The 19,860-nt window shown below is 34.2% G+C and overlaps 2 protein-coding genes across 2 annotated transcripts; both read right to left on the bottom strand.

Moving 5' to 3' along the window:
- Window positions 1–9,460: 9,460 nt before the first annotated feature.
- On the bottom strand, window positions 9,461–11,031 carry LOC110710042 (protein FAR1-RELATED SEQUENCE 5-like). The gene is made up of 2 exons (XM_021888303.1): window positions 10,603–11,031; window positions 9,461–10,468 (listed from the first exon to the last, which is right to left on the bottom strand). Exons 1-2 carry the CDS (start codon window positions 11,029–11,031, stop codon window positions 9,461–9,463), a joined length of 1,437 nt encoding a protein of 478 aa, XP_021743995.1.
- Window positions 11,032–11,061: 30 nt separating this feature from the next.
- On the bottom strand, window positions 11,062–19,762 carry LOC110710041. Its single transcript, XM_021888302.1, has 6 exons — window positions 18,725–19,762; window positions 17,909–18,611; window positions 17,490–17,752; window positions 12,087–12,225; window positions 11,347–11,595; window positions 11,062–11,267 (listed from the first exon to the last, which is right to left on the bottom strand). Exons 1-6 carry the CDS (start codon window positions 19,760–19,762, stop codon window positions 11,062–11,064), a joined length of 2,598 nt encoding a protein of 865 aa, XP_021743994.1.
- Between the last annotated feature and the right edge of the window lie 98 nt (window positions 19,763–19,860).

The following is a 19,860-nucleotide window of genomic DNA, read 5'->3' as shown; positions in this document are numbered from 1 at the left end:
TCTCTAAGTTTCTTGTCGTATGTGCTCCAATAGCATCACTGAGCTAATATAATTAGATCTTAGAACTTTAGAAGTATTTTAGTACGCTATACGAAAACTGCATCAACGCGATTTTCTTCCCTCGGCAAAATTACCACTAGGCTGATCAAATGGACTAGTTCTGTTTCAAGTTTTTGCCAGGGACTAAAGCAATCAAGGGGCATAATAAGGCGAAACCTTTGTCATATTCATATTACCCTCTAGAAATGTGGCTTTTCACCATTGTGTCTGTAAATTAAGTTTAATTCAGGGGGTTAAAGACTAATGAAAGTATTCTCATTGAGTTCTAGCTTGTGGTTCAAAAAGACAATTCAACATAAACATACTCATAGTAATGAATAAAGGAAGCTGAAGCGGCTTTTCTTTTTTGGAGACAACGAGCAAAAGTGAAATGGGATGAGTTTGGTGATGAGCATTCTAAGTTGTTTTTTTCTGCAGTTCAGGCCCGACGGCGGAAGAACACTATTATGGGGCTTAAGGACCATGAAGGTTCTTGGGTTTCGGATGCGGGGGATATTCGTTCTTTGGTTCTCAATTTTTACAAGTCTTTATACAGTAGGAATTTGGACCGACCTTCTGTTTCTGAATTCCCTTAGGATTCCCTTCAGTTCCCTTCTTTGTCTAATAGGCATCGTCAGTCCATGCTAACCCCCTTTTCAGCTGATGATATTAAGCAGACGATGTTTAGTATTGCTGATGATAAGTCTCCAGGATCCTGATGGTTATACTTTAGCCTTTTTTAAGACCTATTGGAGTGAGGTGGGTGATCAGGTGGTGAATGCTGCCCAGTTCTTTTTTGCTCATGGTTATTTGCTTAAGGATTGGAATCGGACATTCTTAGTTTTGCTTCCTAAGGTAGATCACCCTGAACTTGTTTCTCAATTTAGACCGATAGGACTCTGTAATGTTCTTTATAAATGCATAGCTAAGTGTCTTGCTTGTCGTCTACGTTGGATACTTCCAACATAGTTTCAGATTTTCAGAATGCCTTTGTTCCGGGTAGGTTAATGTCTGATAATTGCCTGATGGTGCACGAGATTCTTTCATTTATGAATGCTTCCAAAGCCAGGAAACGTTTTTATGCGGCCTTGAAGCTAGACATGAATAAAGCTTATGACAGAGTTGAGTGGGACTTTGTGTGTAGGGTTCTTCAGGTTTTTGGGTTTCCTCCCTACTGGATTCATCTGATTATGCAGTGTGTATCTACAGTGTCATACCAGGTATTGGTTAATGGGTCACCTACAGAGGGTTTTCGTCCTCAGCGTGGTCCACGTCAAGGAGATCCGCTATCTCCATACCTGTTTGTTTTGTGCATGGAGGTTCTTTCGGCTATGCTGCGTAAGGCAGAATCGGAAAATCTTTTTCAGGGTATTAAAATTGCTAGGGGGGCTCCTACCATTTCACACTTGTTCTTTGCAGATGACTCCTTGCTATTTTTCAGGTTTCTCTTCCAGCTTGTGAACAAGTGTTGAATGTGCTTTCTGCTTTCTGTGATATTTCGGGTCAAATGCTTAATTTGCATAAGTCATTTGTCAAGTTTAGTCCTAATACTCCTGAGGATTACTGAGCTTATCTGTCTGGTTGTTTGAAAATGCGATCTGAATCTAGATTGGGTTCATATTTGGGGCTTCCTGTTGATTTAGGTCGTAGTAAATGCTCTGAGTTCGGTTTCCTCTTGGATAAGGTGGCCAAACATCTACAAGCCTTTACAGCTCTCCGGCTTTCGCCGGCGGCTAAGCTTGTTATTATTAACTCAGTGCTCATTGCCTCCTTTAATCACATCTTGTTTGTTTTCAAAATTCCTGAATCTATATGTTCCAGAATGGATAATTTGTTAGCCAGGTTCTGGTGGAAATCTTCTTCTTCTAATCGAGGATTGGCTCTTCGGTCTTCGTCGTTGCTCCATCTTCCGAAGGGTTTAGGGGGATTAGGAATTCGTAGTATTTCCCTTTTTAACTCTTCCCCGTTGGCGAAGCAGAGTTGGCGACTTATTCACTGCCCTAGCTGTTGGTTTCTCGGCTTCTGTCTGCGAAGTATCCAGCTCTTTGTTCTACTAAATCCATCTCAACTTCTCGTCCCTCCTGGGGTTGTAGGGGTCTTATTTCGGGGATGTCCTTGTTGTTGAAGGGTTTGTGTTGGAAGGTTGGTTAAGGTTATTGAGTTCGTATTTTAGAGGATTCTTGGGTTCCGGGGGGACCAATTCATTTTAAGAATCTTCCGTCCGAGTCAGTTCGACCGACTCTTGTTTCTTCTTTACTTGATCCACGTTCTTGCGCGTGGGATGCTACTATTATTCACGGGTTGTTTGATTCTAGTTCTGCTGCTAGAATTCTTTCTTTGGATCGACCTATGCGTTTAATGGATGATTTTGTTTACTGGAAGTTTACTAGGGATGGAGTTTTTACAACGAAATCTGCTTATGCTCTTCTTTGTGAGCCTAGGGTCATGTCTGGTAGTCCATCTCAAATCTCTCAAGCATGGTGGAGGAAGTTCTGGGCTTTACCAATTCTTCCTCGTTGGAAAATATTTGGTTAGAAATTGTTGCACGACGCTCTTCCTTTAGCGACTATTCTCAATTCTCGAGGCCTCCCTGTTGATCCAGTTTGTGCATTTTGTCATGCGGATGTAAAATCTGTGTCTCATACATTCAGAGATTGTCCTGCTATCTGTAGTCTTTGGTTATAGAGGGCGTTGGGAATCCAATGGGATCTTATGCAGTTTCCTTCGTTTAGTATTTGGTTCTCAGGTACAATTTCTCTTTTTTCGTCATCTAGAAATTGGAAGGGCATTTTTTCGTTTTTTTTTCTCTCCTTTGGGCGATTTGGATTTCTCGTAATCACTTGAGGTTTAGGAATGTTGTTTGGTCGCCTGGGTCAATTGTGGGTTTGGCGTCAGATTGGGTTATTCGTAATATGCAGGCTCTAGATTGGAAGAGGTTTACGAGGTCTTCTTGTTCGGTTAGTTTGGAGGCTAGGCATGATGTCAAGTGGTTGTGTCTGCGGGGGTTACCTTATATTTCTCCAACGGCATGTTTGATTGTAGATGGGCCTGGGATTGCTCTACTTATAGGGCGGGAGCAGGCTGGATAGTCCGTGATCTTCATTCTTCTGAGGTCCTGGGAGGTGGTTCTCGGGCTTTTACGGCAAGTTCAGCGTTGCAGTCTGATATTCAAGCTTGTATATGGGGTTTGGAGTTTGCTATTCGCAAAGGTTTTTTAAAAATCCGGGTTGCCCTCCTTACTCTTCTTCCTCCTTCCGGCTCAATGGAATTTTATGCTTGGTGGCATATCCAGGAGTTGCGGGCTTCTGTTCAGTCTCTTTTGGTCTGTTAGGTTCAAAAGGTTCCTCGTATGTGGGTTACTCCTGCTTACTGGTTGGCTGGTTGTGCCCGGCGGCGTCAGTTGTTGTATTTTTTGTTTTAGTTTTTTTGGGTTGACATTTGTTATTTTTGGTATTTTTTTTCAATTTGATAGCTCTTTTGTCAAAAAAAAAAAAAGTCTATCCAACATAAACGTACTTATGGAGTTAGGGGTGCTAATTAGGCGTACCAAGCCTGGACTCAGCTCACCTTGTTAAGGTCTCGGGAAGAGCAACCTTAGACAAAGCTGAGCTCAAACTATTCACATAAACATACTCATAGACTCATAGTACCATCAACTCAAAAGTAGTTTCAACAGTACTTCATACTAGTAAAAGGCAATACATACAGAATTTGATCCAATATCATCTTATGTAGCCCGATGAAAATATTGATAATTTTTCTTAAATAAACCATTGTGGACCAAACTTATCACGTGACTTTACTCAGCTGGCTGAGTTTACTCTCCTCTCCTCTCCTCTCCTATTTTCTTACATATTAATTGCTCCAAATTACAAAATTAATTCTTTCCTTTATTTTGTCAATTTATCTGACACTTTCTCTCTCTTCCCTTCTTCCATTTTCTCTCTCCTCAGCTCGAGTTCTTCAATGGCGAGAACCAGAGGAGGTGGTACATTTCAACGAAAACGTGGCCTCCGTTCTTCTGCTACAAAAGTCGACGAACCACAACCTTCAGGTAATCTTCGTTTATATCTTTTTTTCTGCAATATTTAGTTGATTAATTGTTGTTTTCTTTAATTGAAATTATTTGGATGAATTTTGTATGAATTTTTGTTTGAATTTTGTTTCGTAGTGAAGATCTAGGGTTTTGCGATGCTTGATTGTTATTTCGTTCAATTTTGATTGTTTTTTGTTTTGTGATTCAATTTTATTGATAATGTGTTGTTGTCGATGATTATTTGTGTAAATTTGAACTGATTATTTGTTGTTTTTCTTTAATTTCAACTATTTGTATGAATTTTTGTTTTAATTTTGTTTTGTGGTGAAGATCTAGGGTTTTGCTATTTTCGATTTTTATTTTCTTTAAATTTTGATTGTTTCCTGTTTTTTCATTCAATTTTATTGTTAATGTGTTGTTCTCGATTAAGATTTGTGTAATTTTGAGCTGATTAATTGTTATTTTTGTTTAATTGAACTATTTGCATGAATTTTGTTTCGTACTGAAGATCTAGTGTTTTGTGAGTTTTGAATGTAATTTTGATAGCAATATGTTTCATGTATGATTTGTTAATTGTGCTTTATATAATAATTATAAAAATTGTCAAAGGTTACTATAATATACATTTTGATTTCTTTTGTATACAAATGTTGTCAAAGGCTTGAAGAAGAATACTAGAGCTAAAAAGAAAAAGAAATGCTCCTGAACAAGATGTTTCCAGAGAGCTTCATGAGCATCAGGCAACTAGTTCACCTTCGTCTCGGCAAAAGAGAACTCGTGAAGATGAACCTGAACCTAGTGTTCAAGCTACTGCTCTTGTTCGTGTTAAGAGGCAAAGGACAAGAACAAATAAAGCAACAGTTGAAGCTGGTGGTGATGTACCTATGTAAGTAACTTTGTTTACTTTGTAGTGTTCTGAAAAAATTAGATTCAACATGCATGCTTGTGTGACTTTGCATTATTATTTCTATTTTGCAGATTGCGACCATTTAAAACTAAATGTAGGCCTTTGCAATTGGTTGACTTGATGTCTAACTTTACTGATGCTAAAATTTTTTCTGTGAATGAAATCGGCTTTGGAGGGTTGTTATCATTGAAGTTGAAAAGGAATCCTACTAGTATGTATAGGTGGCTAATTGATTGTTTTGACTGTGGTAGCTGCATGTTTTCAATAGACAATAGTAAGGAGTTTGTGGTCACTGAATATGATGTGTATGACGTATTTTGCCTTCCTTTGAACCCTAATAATGTTGAGGAGATACCTCGATCTGCTAATATAAGTAATCCTGACTTTGTTTTCAAACATAATTGGAGGTTGAATTTTGGGTTGGCAGATGAAAATGTCCAAATTCCACTTAATTTGTTAGAGGATAGGATACCTACTTTAGATCAAGGTGGTGATGAGTTTAAGCAACTCTTTGTTATGAATGCAGTATCCTCTTTTTTGGCTCCTACTTCTAATCGAACTGCTGATCTTAGGATTGCTAAGGCACTTGATGATGTTGGACAAATTAAAAATTTGAATTGGTGTAAATATGTTCTTGAAAAACTGTGTGAAGGTGTTAAAAGTTACCAAAAAGGAGAAATTCAAAACTGTTGTGGTTGTATTTTGATGTTGGAGATTATTTACTTTCATAGGTTGAAATTTAGGAATGTTGAATTAAGTACTTCTTTACCCTTAATTCAACATTGGAATGATGAGTTGATTAGGGACAGAATTAAGAAGGAAAAGTTGTCGAAAAGTTTTGGGTCAGGGATTTTGCTCTGTGATGTGTATCCTGTTAGTCGTAAGCTGAATTTTCAGGATGCTCCCGTGGGTACTACAGTGGGAAGTGTGGGAAATGTTGAAAATGTTAGGGAGGGTAATGATGTACCTGGTACAATACAGTTTAATCTCCCACCAGGTTCGATGTCAGATCAGGAGATCCATTCATCTGCTATTGATGTAAGGAATAGCTGACTTTTATTCTTTTTTTTTTTTGAATTATTGGATTTGATTTCAATATTTATACATGATTTTTTTAATCTCTTTTCAGCGTGTTCATGAACAATTTTTGTTCATGAAAAGAGATATGAATGTGATATCTTGTTTTTACAATGACAAGATAAAGCAGATTCTTCTTTCACGCCGCAATGAGATCCACAATGCTCCTGGTATTAATGATTCTCAGGATGATCATTTTTTTTTTGGAACCTCAAGTTCAATCTGTGATTGATGAATCTCTGAACTTGCTATTTGGGTGACAAAAATGCCCGAGGTGTTGGATCAAGTTTCTGCATTTGAGCACAACAAGACAAATGAAGGGAGGAAGGAAATTAGGGAGGAAAATAGGGGAACTTTACCTGTGATTGGCTTTGAAAATATTATTACAAATGGAGGGTCCAGGTGTTCGATTTCTTTTAATTGGAAATCTGATGAAAGGCTTATTGTTATTTCACACTTTTTGAAGTCAAATAACAAAGAAATGAAGCTATTGGATCCATTAGTCTTAGAGATTGTTGACTATTGCATTATCAATGATTCTTATTTGCCTCCTAAGTAAGTAAGCTTTTGTTTGATTACATTGTTTTTCTTTTATTTTTTTTTATTTATTTATGAAACACTTTTATAATTATTACTTTATATTCTTTGACACAGTGAACTATTGGTATGCTTTCATGAAAATCATTTGATTCAAAAGCAAGAGTTCTACACATTAGGAGAGCCTTCTGAAATCATGAACAGTAGTATTTGGATTGCTGGGCGGTGCTTCTCAATGAAAATCAGAAATTTGTTAAGGATGGACCTCGAAAATTGTACTTTGGTTCTTCAATTAGTGTGAGTTTTTTTTATTATTTCAATGTTTATACATGTGTTTACTTTTCACTTATTTTTTTATTTGTTTAAATGTTATGAAGGTTACAATAGTAGAAGCTGCCTGCAGTGATGACAATTCACAACTAATGGACAATGTATATCAAGAATTGGAGGAGTGGATGAAAATAGCTTGCAATAATTTTGATTTGTCAGAAGTGGAGCTGGTAATACTTTCTTTTTTTGATGCTATAATAATATAGTTCCTTTTTTTTTTTATGTTGTAGTTACCTTTATTTAAATGAGAGTTCATATTGTAAAATACTCTTAGAAAGTCTACATTATAAATTGTTTTGGTTTCTACTGGTACTTTTTATACAATTCTTTTGGTAGTTGTATTTTTTTTTATGTTGTAGGTACCTTTACCACAATTACAAATGATATGTGTTTTTTTTTATTGCTAATTATGATATCTTTGTTGCAGATATTTTTACCTTGTCTAAGTGGCAATCGCTATTGCTTATTTGTGGTGAATTTGACTCAAGGAAAAATTCAGTTTATTGATAATCTGAATTATGATGAGAATGGTCGTAACTTCTTGAAAAAGTTATCTAGTCTCTTGGTATTACTTTCTCCCTCTTCCATATTTTCACTATTTTCTTGTCTAAAGGTTTTTACAGTGAGTTTTAGTAATTAGGATTTGGACAAATTTTAAACTAGTTTACATGTTATAATGACTCTTAATAGATCATTTAATGTGACTGTGATCTGATTATATGATTTTTTGGTAGTGTGATATGATCAGTACCTTCTTTGATCAAAGACTTACTCAATCTGGAGCTATGGTTGACTATGCTTTGGAGTTTCCTACTTTGAATTGGAGATCTAGCAAAGATAATTCAGATTCTGGTGTTTATACTATAATGAGTATGCTTTTATTCAATGGAGCTGATGAGTTTAAATGTGAAATTTTAAAAACAGTTATGATTCTATTCCTTTTAACTTATTTCTTTTAATTAATATCACAATATCTTATATTGATTATATACTTTTTTAGGCTTCAAATAGGAAGCTTCTCCGGGTTCAAATTGCTGCATCTTTCTGTTATCTGATATGAATGAAGCTAGATCAAATGTAATTGGTAAGGTGGCTGAATTCAAACCTGATAGGCAGCGCCTTTCAAAAGAGGTTGAAGAAAGAAGGAAGAAAGAGATTGAGCAGAGGAAGAATAAGAAGAAGCAGACTGTAGACAAGAAGAAGAAAGGAAAGGCTTAAGATATCATAATTTTCTGAAACTAAGCAAGGAAAGGCTTAACATTGTGAAACTGATTTTTAAACTTAGTTGTTATCATAATTTTCTGAAACTAAGCAAAGTACTTTGAAGAATGTATAGCTAATTAGTATTCATTCAACTTTTGTGTAGGTTATTGAATGAAGAATGGAAAAATATTCATTTTGTGTAAACAAACTTTTGCCAATATATTATGAAAATGGTATATTGTTCGTTTAATTCAATTATTAAAGATCTCTGTTATCTTATGTCACTATATGTTAAAATAAAGTCACTATATTATTTATAAGGTCCTTGTTTGGTTCAAAAAGGTCACATTTACCATAGGTCACTATATGTTAAAATAAAATCACTATATTATTTATAAGGTCTTTAGTTGGTTTAAAATGTCTCTTCATTACCATAGGTCACTATATTTTAAAATAAAGTCACTATATTATTTACAAGGTCTTTGTTTGGTAAAAAAAGCCCACTTCTGTTTCAATATTTTATAGTGTCAAAAGTATAAGGACTATGTTTTAAATTAATGGTAATTATCATAGGTCACTATATGTTAAAATAAAGTCACTATTTTATTAATAAGGTTACTATTCTAAATATAAAGGTAACTAAGTCAAAATTATGGACTATGTTAACTAATGGTAATAAACTAACAATATAAGGGTATTATATAAAGATTACTATATTAAAATAAAGATCATTATATTGTAAAAAAAGATTACTATTCCAAGAAGTATATATCTCAAAATTAAAGGTTACTATGTTAATCATAAATGATACTATATCATAATAATCAGTATTTAAGATTTAAGCATTTTAATTTCTTGATTTGTTATCTGTTGATCACAGGAAACATTGAAACAACTTTAACAACTAAAAGGAGCCTTCTGTGTAGGACAGCAAACTACCAATTAACAACAAGTTTAGAGAAAAAAGCTTTGTGTGTAAGGTATTACAGTACTCATGTGCTTTATTCCTTGTTTCTTTGAAAAGCAATAAGTACAATTAAGATCAAATCAAAAGACATAATACTATAACAAAGGACACTATGTCAATCATAAAAGATACTATATCATAAAAAAGACACTATATCTTAAAAAAAAAGAAACTATATAAGTATTTAAAAGATATAAAGTTTCCAAGAATGAAATTACAAATAAAAGGTAACCATGTAACAATTCAGGTTACTATGACAAAAAATATTAATATTTGGTATCTTAAAACTATCAGAGCATATACTTATTATTAATATTTGGTGTTTTGGCACCAAATTCTCTATGTTTCCTCCTCTTCCCCTTTTTCATGTAGTCATAGCTTCCTGGAATCCTTTTATTTTTGCACGAGCTAGGTCTAGTACTTGAACCACATTAGATGAAGTTGCTTCTGAATTCTCTTCTACACCTGTAGTGTTCTCAGAATGGTTGTCAGTTGACTTCATAGCAGAAATAATCTCATCAATTGCACTTGAATCTTTTGCATAGCTTTCTTCTAACACTTTCCTTGATTTTTCAAACTTGTGGCTCTTAAGGATTAAACTATAATACTTCCTCACCATGTGTAGCCGCCAGGGTGTGAAGTTGTTTAATGTCCCCTTCTTCCTTTGCTCTGCCTCAATACTCTCCCAAACTTTATCCTTAGCCACTTTAGTCCACCTGATAGATATGTATTGCTCTGGGATTTTTTCAACAGAATGCATGTGTAAGATTCTAAGGCTATGGAAGCATAACCAACCTGACTCTTCAAAATTCTTGCATGGACATTGAGTTGTTTGGTTAACAGGATCATAAGTTACTGCTTGAGTTGTGCCATCCCTGAATAATGTATGTGTATAAACCTCAGCAGCATGTTTTAGTAAGGCAGACATTGGATAGCTTGAAATAGGAATTGATTTTATGCTATTGAACTCATAAAAATCCTCATTCCTTCTCCAAGTCTTCACTGTCTTCTGAAATATGTTGTAGAATTCTGTCAAACTTGTTTTCTTGTTTGCTTTGAATCCCACTGCATGATTTGTGCTCTCACTTCTCTGTGATGACAAGATTCCCGCGGAGAAAAAGTCCTTACTTAGAGCTGTTGACCACTTGTGCTTTAGTGAGTATAACCTTTTGAACCAACTATTGTTTTTCAGTTTGTACTTTGTCATCATTGAATCCCAACATACTTCAAACTGAGCTTCATTAATACAACCACTCAAGCATTTCATGAAAGCAGCTTTGAATGTATCATCACTCTTCAAAACTCCAAATCTTGTTACAGCATTTTGAATCAAGTGCCATAGACATAATCTATGTCTAGTATTTGGAAATACCTGCACATTTTTATACAGTTACTATAGTTTCAAAATTGGTTATTGCATTTAAAATATAGGTAACTATATAATTTTAGTACAAACATATTTAGATGTAGTGGTATTCAAAAAGTTCCTTCAAAATTAGAAATTACCTTTGGTATTGCTGCTGCCATGGTTGCATCTTGGTCTGTAAACAGTGATACAGGACATTTACCACCCATTGCCTTTTTGAAGGTCTCAAATAACCACACAAATGAATCTGTGGTCTCATCACCAATAAAAGAACAAGCAAACATAGTGTTCTTCCAGTGGTTGTTTATTCCTACAAAGGGTGCACAGATGAGGTTGTAACGATTAGTCCTATATGTTGTGTCAAATACAGTGACATCCCCATATATTTTATAATCTTCAAGCATCATGGAATCCCTCCAAAACAAGTTACAAACCCTTCCATCTGAATCCAACCTTACTCTGAAAAAGAAGTTAGGGTCCTCAGAATAAGCTTCCTGTAGTTTGTCACAAACTACTTGAGAATCTCCTCCTTCAATGGCCTCTATTTTTAGTTTATAACAATAATTCATGTGGTCTTTCACTGTATGACCAATAGCATCTTATCCACCAGCTTCATTTGACATGTAATTAAAGGATTCCATAGGTCTTAGTCCAGATTCTTGCATGGCCTCAATTACTTGCCCTTTAATTCCAGTCATTGCACGCTCTGAACGGTGGAAATGGTTCCATTGTGGTCTAGTGAGTGGATGATTGTGCACCAACACATGCTGAACTATCTCAAATTGCCCTTCCTCATTCAATTTTGCTATTATCAAAGCATTACAGTTTGTCCTTGTTATTGGAACTCTCCTACTTTGTCTTGTTTTTTTTTTTAACTGAAGAACTTTCCTCTGTCAAGAGTTCTTCTGCAATTTTTTCCTTCTTTTTACCAGAATTTCTTAATCCTGCTGCAGAACATACAAAGAACTTTTTGGTGATGATATCTTTAGTTCCAATTTTGCTTGTTTGTTTTTCTTTTCTAACACTAAAACCATCTGCAGCAGCATGTTGACAATACAATTCATGTATTTCCGCAAGTGTTGCTCGAGTTTCTCCTACTAACCAACTACTAATCTCATCGTTATTACTTGCACCTGTTATTTTAAAAAATAGATCACTATACTATCACTAAAGGCAACTATGTTACTTAAAAGTGGCTTTGCATGTCAGAAAAGCTTTAACAAGCATCATATAAGTACAATGTATTTATTTTTAAAAATAGATTACTATACTATTACTAAAGGCAACTATATTACTTAAAAGTTGCTTAATTATGCATAATCGCTTAATTTTCAATCAACATCAATTACACTTAATCGCTTAACTTTCACAATTACGCATAACTGCTTAATTCACAATTACGCATAATTCAATAAACATAAATTACGCATAATTACTTAATTTTCAATCAACATAAATATGCATAATCGCTTAATTCACAATTGCTTAATATAATCGCCTAATTCAAATTATCAAATTAAAACCTAAATGTCTAATTTAATCTTCAAATCAAACAATTGCATAATCGTTTAATTCACATTATCAAATTCTAATATGAATTGCATATAAATATATCGTATAATACCCTGAGGCTTCATTAGAGATTGATTTTCGTCATGAACTTCATTATCATCCTCAGCTTCAATAATAGCTTGTTCTTCATCTTCAACAGCTTCATTCAGATCGAAATTGATGACATTAATATCGAAGTTTTCTATAGTGTCCTGTATACTTCGATTTAGATCCATTTCAATTAATTGTATAGAAGAATTCTCCATGAAATTTGAAGAAATTGATTGATTAAGTAGAAAATAAAACCTAGAATTCAGTAGAATTAGAAGGAGAGAGATGAAAATTCGAGCTTTATTTTAGTTGTTAATGGCGTCAAACTGGAAGGAAATTAGTAGGTTGTGGCAGAAGAAATGTCTTGTGAAACAAGTTAGTGGACTGGGCTATGAAATAAGTTAGTAGGATGGGCTGTTCAGTGGCATGTGGCACGTGAGACCCTAAGGTCCACCCAAAAAATTTTAAAATATTGAATGCCTCCGATATTATTTATTTTATTCATAAATTATGCCATATTTATAACAATTATACTTTTAATCTACATATTATTTTTTACCTAAACCACAATATTTATTTAAACACGAAGCGGTATCAAAATCTCAACACGGATTAATAGCATAATCATCTGTCTCATTCATATTTCTTTTTAATTCGTCTGGTATAATTTAAATAATCCTTTGTCCAAATGTCTGCCAACCCCAGAAAAAACCGCAGAACTTCCATTCAAAGTTATGCTAAAACTTCCAGAAAAAAAACACAGAATACTCAAATCAAAATTTCAAAAAAAAAAAAAACACACACACACACAAAATTAAGCTCGAAATGTTTGGAAATTTTGATCAACTACAAGAAAATCAAAGTAGTAATAAAATTGAAAAAGAAAGAAAGAGATTGGAAACAAAAATCGGTAAAAAATAAAGAAAGAAGCCATCAGATTAGCATATTGGCACATTCGTCATAGCAACAACAACCCCAAATATCAAATTGGGAGCGCAATTATTTATTGTTGCCACTCGTGCTTACTGTTTTCATCATCGGCTCTGTTTAATTTTTCAACAATTTTTCGAAGTTTGAAATCAAAATCAATGTCAGAAGCTCAAAATAAAACTAAAAATCATCGAATTCAAAATTGAAAATGGGTAGATTTAGGGTTTGGAAGGTGGAAGATAGTACGGAGTATTATTATAGGGGAAGGTGAAGGAATCGTATAGGTGATTCTCGGCCCAATTTGGCTATACTGTGTCTGTATGTTATAAAGGGCCCATAATTGGGTTTAGTTGATTTAGTTTACAAATTTTTACCTAAGGGAACACTGGCTATACCCCTAACACCCTCTGTAAGTCTGGTTCTGCATTTGTGTATCATAAGATGTTTATTTTTATTAAGGAGTTTTTTTTGTTCAAATTAATATATATTTTGAATTGAATTTTAAGAATTTTTTATAAATAAAAATAAGAGCAAATTTATTTATTAGGATTACTATGTACAAATTAATTTTTTTTTTTTTTAAAAGAAGTAGTGCATCATCCAATGTTCATTTTTGTTTATTCCCGTTTCAACAGATGTTCATTTTTGTGTCATTAAATGTTCATTTCAAGAGTTATGGGTAAGTTTCATAGAAAGATGTATGCAAGTACACACGTCTTATATTTCTATTTATTCAAAGAAAACGTTGTTAACAAATAATTTTCAATATAAAATAAATTTAATTTAACTACAATAATTACACATTTTTATATAGCTATACTATTACATGTAATTGTTCTATAAATATGAAACCTAACCAAATGTACATATGTGTCTTGCTAAATGAACATTATTTGTTACATGGAAAAATTGAAAAGAATAATCCCACCTTTCGCCCATCTTCTCAAAATAATCTCACCTTTTCGAATTTCAAAAATAAACCCACCTTGTTACCCCATCTTCCCAAAATAAACCTTTTTACCTACAACCGTTTCAACAAGTATTTTTTTTTTGTTCAAATAATAAATCAAAGGCAAAAAAAAAAAAAAAAAAAACAAAAAAGAAAAAATCCCCTAACACCGTAACTCAGCCCCACCCCACCATTGGGCATTGGCACTTCCATCACCATCACCACCACCATCACTGTAACCCAGCCCCACCCCATCCCATCGGTGGTTGTTCAGAAAGCTGGTGGTGTTGGAATGATTCTCGCTAACGGAGCATCTAACAGTGAGGGATAAGTAGGTGACGCGCATTTGATCTCAGCCATTGGTGTTGGATCCGACAAAGGAGATTTAATTTAATCAAAGCTTACGCTGCAACACAATCACCGAAAGCAACAATCAAATTTAAAGGAACCGTCATCGGAATCAAACCGGCGCCGGTGATTGCGTCATTTTCCGGCAGAGGACCAACGGGTTAAACCTGGAGATATTAAAACCCGATTTGATTGCACTCGGAGTTAACATTCTCACAGGTTGGACCGAAGCAGTGGGTCCCACCGGGGTAGACGTGGATACTGGAGAACGGAGTTCAACATTTTGTCCGGCACTTCAATGGCGGATCCGGATTATGTTAACTTCTTGTGTGCGATTGGTTAGGGGCCGAAGACGATTCAAGTGATTGGTGGCGATTTGGTGTGTGTGGGTTCGGTGGTGGTAGGTTGTGATGGCAGCAACAACAGAGGAAGCAGAGACTTTGTTGTGATGGTGGCGATGGTGGTAAGGCGCGACGGACAACTGGATCTGACTGGTTGTGATGGGGTTTAGGATTTGTTGTGATGGTGGCAAGGGATAGGGGGCTCTAGCATAGTGGCAGGGGAAGGAAGAAGAAGATGGTTTTATTTTTTTAATTCTTTAATTTTTTAAAAACCAATTAAAAGATGACACATGTCAAATTACCTTTTAAAACAGGTTACCAATGCAAACAATCGGTCATTAAATGAAAAATGTTCATTTTCGGAAGATGGGGTTACAAGGTGGGATTATTTCTGGAATTCGAAAAGGTGGGATTATTTTGAGCAGATGGGCGAAAGATGAGATTATTCTTTTCAATTTTTCCTTGTTACATTTGATATAATAAAGTGAGTATATATCTTCCTTGTTGCAACCCTAATCATATACTTGTATGTTTCCGATGAATAATTTAATCTAATCACAATATATACTTGTATGTTGCTTTCAACTTCCTTACTTGATTATCCTGTACAATAAAAGATTGAAATTTTTTTTCAAAAATAATAATAATAATAATAATAATAATAATAATAATAATAACAACAAAAATAACACATTCCAAACAAAAGTATATGGAATCTAAGGATTCAAAATTGAACATTTACTCACGAATAACAATTAGAACTTAGAAATGAACACATTATAAAGATATAAAAATATTCAATGTATGAGAATGAAAATGTATAAACTCTGAATTAACATGTATTTTATTTTAAATGAACATTTAAATCACTTCCATTAAACAAAATAAGACAATTAAATCATTCACAAAAACAACTTTGATCACATTGTTAGAAAACGAACAAATATTGATATCTAACTGAACATCTTTCAGCATGAAAATGAACATACACCAAAAGTCAAATGAACATGTTCAATAAGAGAATGAATAAATAAAAAAATTAATTAAGCTTTTTTTAATATATAATAACAAACAAGTATTAAAAATTGAAACAAATATCTTTTAATATGAGAATGAAAAAATATTAAACTAATGAATATGCTTAGATCAAAAATATTAAACTAATGAATATGCTTAGTCAAATGAACATGTTCAATACGAGAATGAATAAATAAAAAAAATTAATTAAGAATTTTTAATATATAATAACAAACAAGTATTAAAAATTGAAACAAATATCTTTTAATATGAGAATGAAAAAATATTAAACTAATGAATATGCTTAGATCAAAAATTAAATATTGTATTATGCAAATGAACATCTTTTCATATGAGAAGGAACATGTAATGCAAAGAGAATGAACATGTATCAAATTTAAATGAACATATACTACTATGAAAATGATCCTCAATGAATATGAATTCTATGCCATTTAAAAATGTTTTTTTTCCATCTAAAAGCTAAGGAACATTTATGATAGATATTAGCCAAAATTCGTCTAGTAACACTTTTTAGTGAAAAAATAAGTAATATTAAATAATAATTGATGCTTCAATTTGATAAATTAAATTGATAATTTGTCTTTAATTTTAGTTATTATAAATTTATAATTTTTTTTGCAACAATAATTTGAATATTAATCCTTTTACAAATGAACATAAAGTCCATCTAAAATGAACATTTATGATAGAATAAACGTATGAGTCAAAATTCACCGAATAACAATTTTAATTAAACTATAATATAATTATGGAAAATTCTTATAACATAATTCAATTATTATAATAAAAATCATTTCCATTAAAAGCTATGATATGAAAATAATTCTAATGATTATTTTTTAATAAGTAAATGACCATATACTAGTATAAATGAACATTTGCGAAAATAAAAATGAACATTCATTAAAAAATAATTAAAAAATAAAAACCATTACGAACTAAATTTACATTTCTATGATTCTACGAAATAAATCAAATTATTCATTATATATATTACGGTAATTGAACTCTATTTTTAATCTTTTGTCCAGTAATTGTATAAGCTAATAACACACACCGCAATTTAAATCAACTTATAATAGAGTATATAAAACATCATTCTACTATAATCTTAAGAAATCATATAAGAAATTATGAACTACGACTATTGAAATTTCATATTTATTGAAGAATAAGGCCAAAAAAAAAAGTTAGGGGTTGATTTTTTTTTTTTCAAAAAATAAACAAAATCAACAACTTACAATTTGATTGATGGTCGTTCTTTTGTAGAAATTTTTTTCGATTTCTTGATTTTTTCTTTTACAAGTAGAGATCTAAAAGCATTTTGATTTATTTTTCAAGAAATATTTAGAAGATTTTGGTAGTTAAATTATGAGGAGAGAGAAAGCGGTAAAATTATGAGGAGGGAGAAATTTTAAATGTTAGTAAAATTATGAAGAAAGTTGATTTAATTATAAGAGGAGAGAGAAAATATAGGAAACTAAAGGGGGAGGTGTTGTAGGTATTATGGTAATTTAGTGGGGGGTGTAGGCAATGATGCCTAAAGGGGGGTGTAGGTAACAACTAGGTTTAGTTCGGTTATTTTTTGTACGATTTCCATTTAGGTAGGGATTTGAAAATGGTCGATTTGTAAATGAGTTTTTTTTTTTTTTTTTTTTTTTTTTTTTTTTTTTTTTTTCTTTTGGCAAAGAGAACTAAAAAACTTAGAACAAAGAAACTAAAAAACAAAAGACAATAATTCCCTACGCCGAGCCGCTCCCGCTAAATCATGCGCTTGAGTAATAGAAGACCTCGGCACCTTACGAATGTGGCAAACCATAAAGGAACGAAGAAGGCTTTTAATATCTTTAACAATCCAAGCCACAGTGATATCCGTAGGCCCAGAATCCAAAAGTAAGTGCGGAATAACTGAACAGTCCGTCAGAAGCAAAACACGAGAAACATCATGACGCAAAACATGTTTCAACGCAAATAAACAGGCCAAAAGTTCAGCTTGAAGAGCCGAATTAGTCATACAGACACGAGCCCCCCCAGTCACCTGGGGAACAGCAGAAGAAGGCAAAACAGACCATCCTACCCCTGCATTATGAGAAATAGCATCCCAAGAACCATCAAAACAAACAGTCGAATCACAACTATCCTGGATACTACCCCTAAGAACATGAACCAAAGGAGACCGAGAAAAACCAGGCGGTCTACCAGACTAAGTGACACCAAACAAGCGAGCTGATTTACTTCTTTCAAACCAGGTGTAGGCCAAATCAAGAATAGCAGGTGGAGAAAAAACTGCAGATCGAAAACGCACACTAGTCCTAGTCAACCAAATAGCCCATAACATAGCAAACACTCTATCTAAATTGTCCCAATCCTTCCCACGAAGAAACTCAGAAACAAAATCCATAAACCAAACCGACCAATGGGCTGGCAATGAGGAAGGAAGAGAAGGTAAAGGAAATTCCTCCCACAGCCATTGAGTCACCCGACAGTCACGGAACAAATGAGCAATAAACTCATATGTGTCCCGACAGAAAACACAGGTAGGGTCAACGGGAATACCCTTAAGGGCAAGGATGTCAGTTGTAGGCAGAGCATGGCGAATTAATTTCAACGCAAACATCTTCCATTTGGGAAATAAAGGAGATCCCCAAAGCTGTTTCCAACAACCTACGGGTCTTCCACCAGGATCTAGAATGAAATGCTGAGAAACCAAAGTTGAGTAGGCTGACTTAGTGGAGAAAATACCATCCTTCGTATACTTCCTATACACAAAATCATCAATTCGTTCTTTAGGAAGATCCAGACCTAGAATAGAAGAAGCAATTGAAGGAGGGAATAAGAGACGAATTAGAGATGCATTCCAAACCATCGAATCAGACAACAACAACTCAGATACCAATTCACGATGGTTCTCAACAGGAACGGTATCTTTAAACACAACCTGAACATGTGGAACCCAGATATCATTAAGGATACTAATATTGCTCCCTGATCCAATTTTCCAACCCAAACCTTTAGAAAGAGCCAAACCGCCTTCAAGAAGGCCACGACTACCCCAGATGGCCTAGACCCAGAAATTGATGGCGGATGAGAAAACAAACCCGAATGCTTAGTCTTAAGCACACGAGAGGCCAAGAGATGAGGCTGCCTCATAAGACGCCACGATTTCTTGGCCAACAAAGCTATGTTGAAGGACCTCAGGTGACGAATACCCAAACCCCCTAAACCTTTAGGGGTATGCAAACCTGTCGAAGAGGCCAAAGAAAGACCCTTAGCATCTGAACTTGCCTTCCACCAAAACCGAGTTAACAACAAATCCAGACGATCACAAATTGTATCTGGAATCTTAAAAACAGACAAAACATGAGTAAAAGCAGCCACCAAGACCGAATTAATGACCACCAACTTAGCCGCAGACGACAGATTAAGAGAAGCATAGCACGAAAGTCGTTGAACGACTTTATCTATCAAAAACTGGAAGTCTTTACACTTACTCCGACCTAAATCAACCGGGAGCCCTAAATAACTTCCTATTGAAGATTTTGCGTCCAAACGCAAAGAATCGGCCAAAAAATCCCGATAATCAGAAGGATTATTAGCACTAAATCTAATAAAGGACTTCTGTAAATTCACCATCTGACCAGAAACAGGACAAAACTCCTTCGTAACAAACAAAATATGATCACAAGCCGACGACGAAACACGAAAGAAAAATAAAGCATCGTCAGCAAAGAACAAGTGAGAAACCGAAGGAGAGCGACGAGAAATTTTCAAACCTTGGAAAAGACCTTGTTGTTCATCCCGTCTCAACATCAAGGAAAAAATCTCCATACACAACACAAATAAATATGGAGATAACGGATCACCCTGGCGAAGGCCACACTTAGGGCGAAATACCGTAGAAGGAGAGCCATTAACCAGAATTTGGTAGGAAACTGTAGAAACACACTGTTTCAAAATATGAACCCAATACGGAGGGAAACCAAAACGACGAAGAACCTCCCATAAAAAATCCCAGTTTACTCTATTATAGGCTTTATTCATGTCAAGCTTCAAAGCCGCCGAACAAGCTTTTGAAGAGGAGGAAGACATTTAAGAAAGCAATTCATGAGCCAGTAATCCATTATCCGCCATAAGTCTACCCGGAACAAAGGCGGTTTGTGTATCAGAAACAAGAGAAGGAAGAACCC

This window comes from Chenopodium quinoa, unplaced genomic scaffold (genome assembly GCF_001683475.1).
Source record: "Chenopodium quinoa cultivar QQ74 unplaced genomic scaffold, ASM168347v1, whole genome shotgun sequence".
NCBI lineage: Eukaryota > Viridiplantae > Streptophyta > Magnoliopsida > Caryophyllales > Amaranthaceae > Chenopodium > Chenopodium quinoa.
This window is presented reverse-complemented; position numbering and strand designations above follow the sequence as displayed.

Coding starts and splice junctions, on each gene's coding strand:
- LOC110710042 (XM_021888303.1), bottom strand. CDS start 11,031: ATGAATTATTGTTATAAACTAAAAATAGAGGCCATTGAAGGAGGAGAT. Junction 10,469..10,602: donor TGGCAGCAGCAATACCAAAG/GTAATTTCTAAT, acceptor AAAAATGTGCAG/GTATTTCCAAATACTAGACA.
- LOC110710041 (XM_021888302.1), bottom strand. CDS start 19,762: ATGTCTTCCTCCTCTTCAAAAGCTTGTTCGGCGGCTTTGAAGCTTGAC. Junction 17,753..17,908: donor CTACACCTGGTTTGAAAGAA/GTAAATCAGCTC, acceptor CTCATAATGCAG/GGGTAGGATGGTCTGTTTTG. Junction 11,596..12,086: donor ATCTCTAATGAAGCCTCAGG/GTATTATACGAT, acceptor TTAAAATAACAG/GTGCAAGTAATAACGATGAG.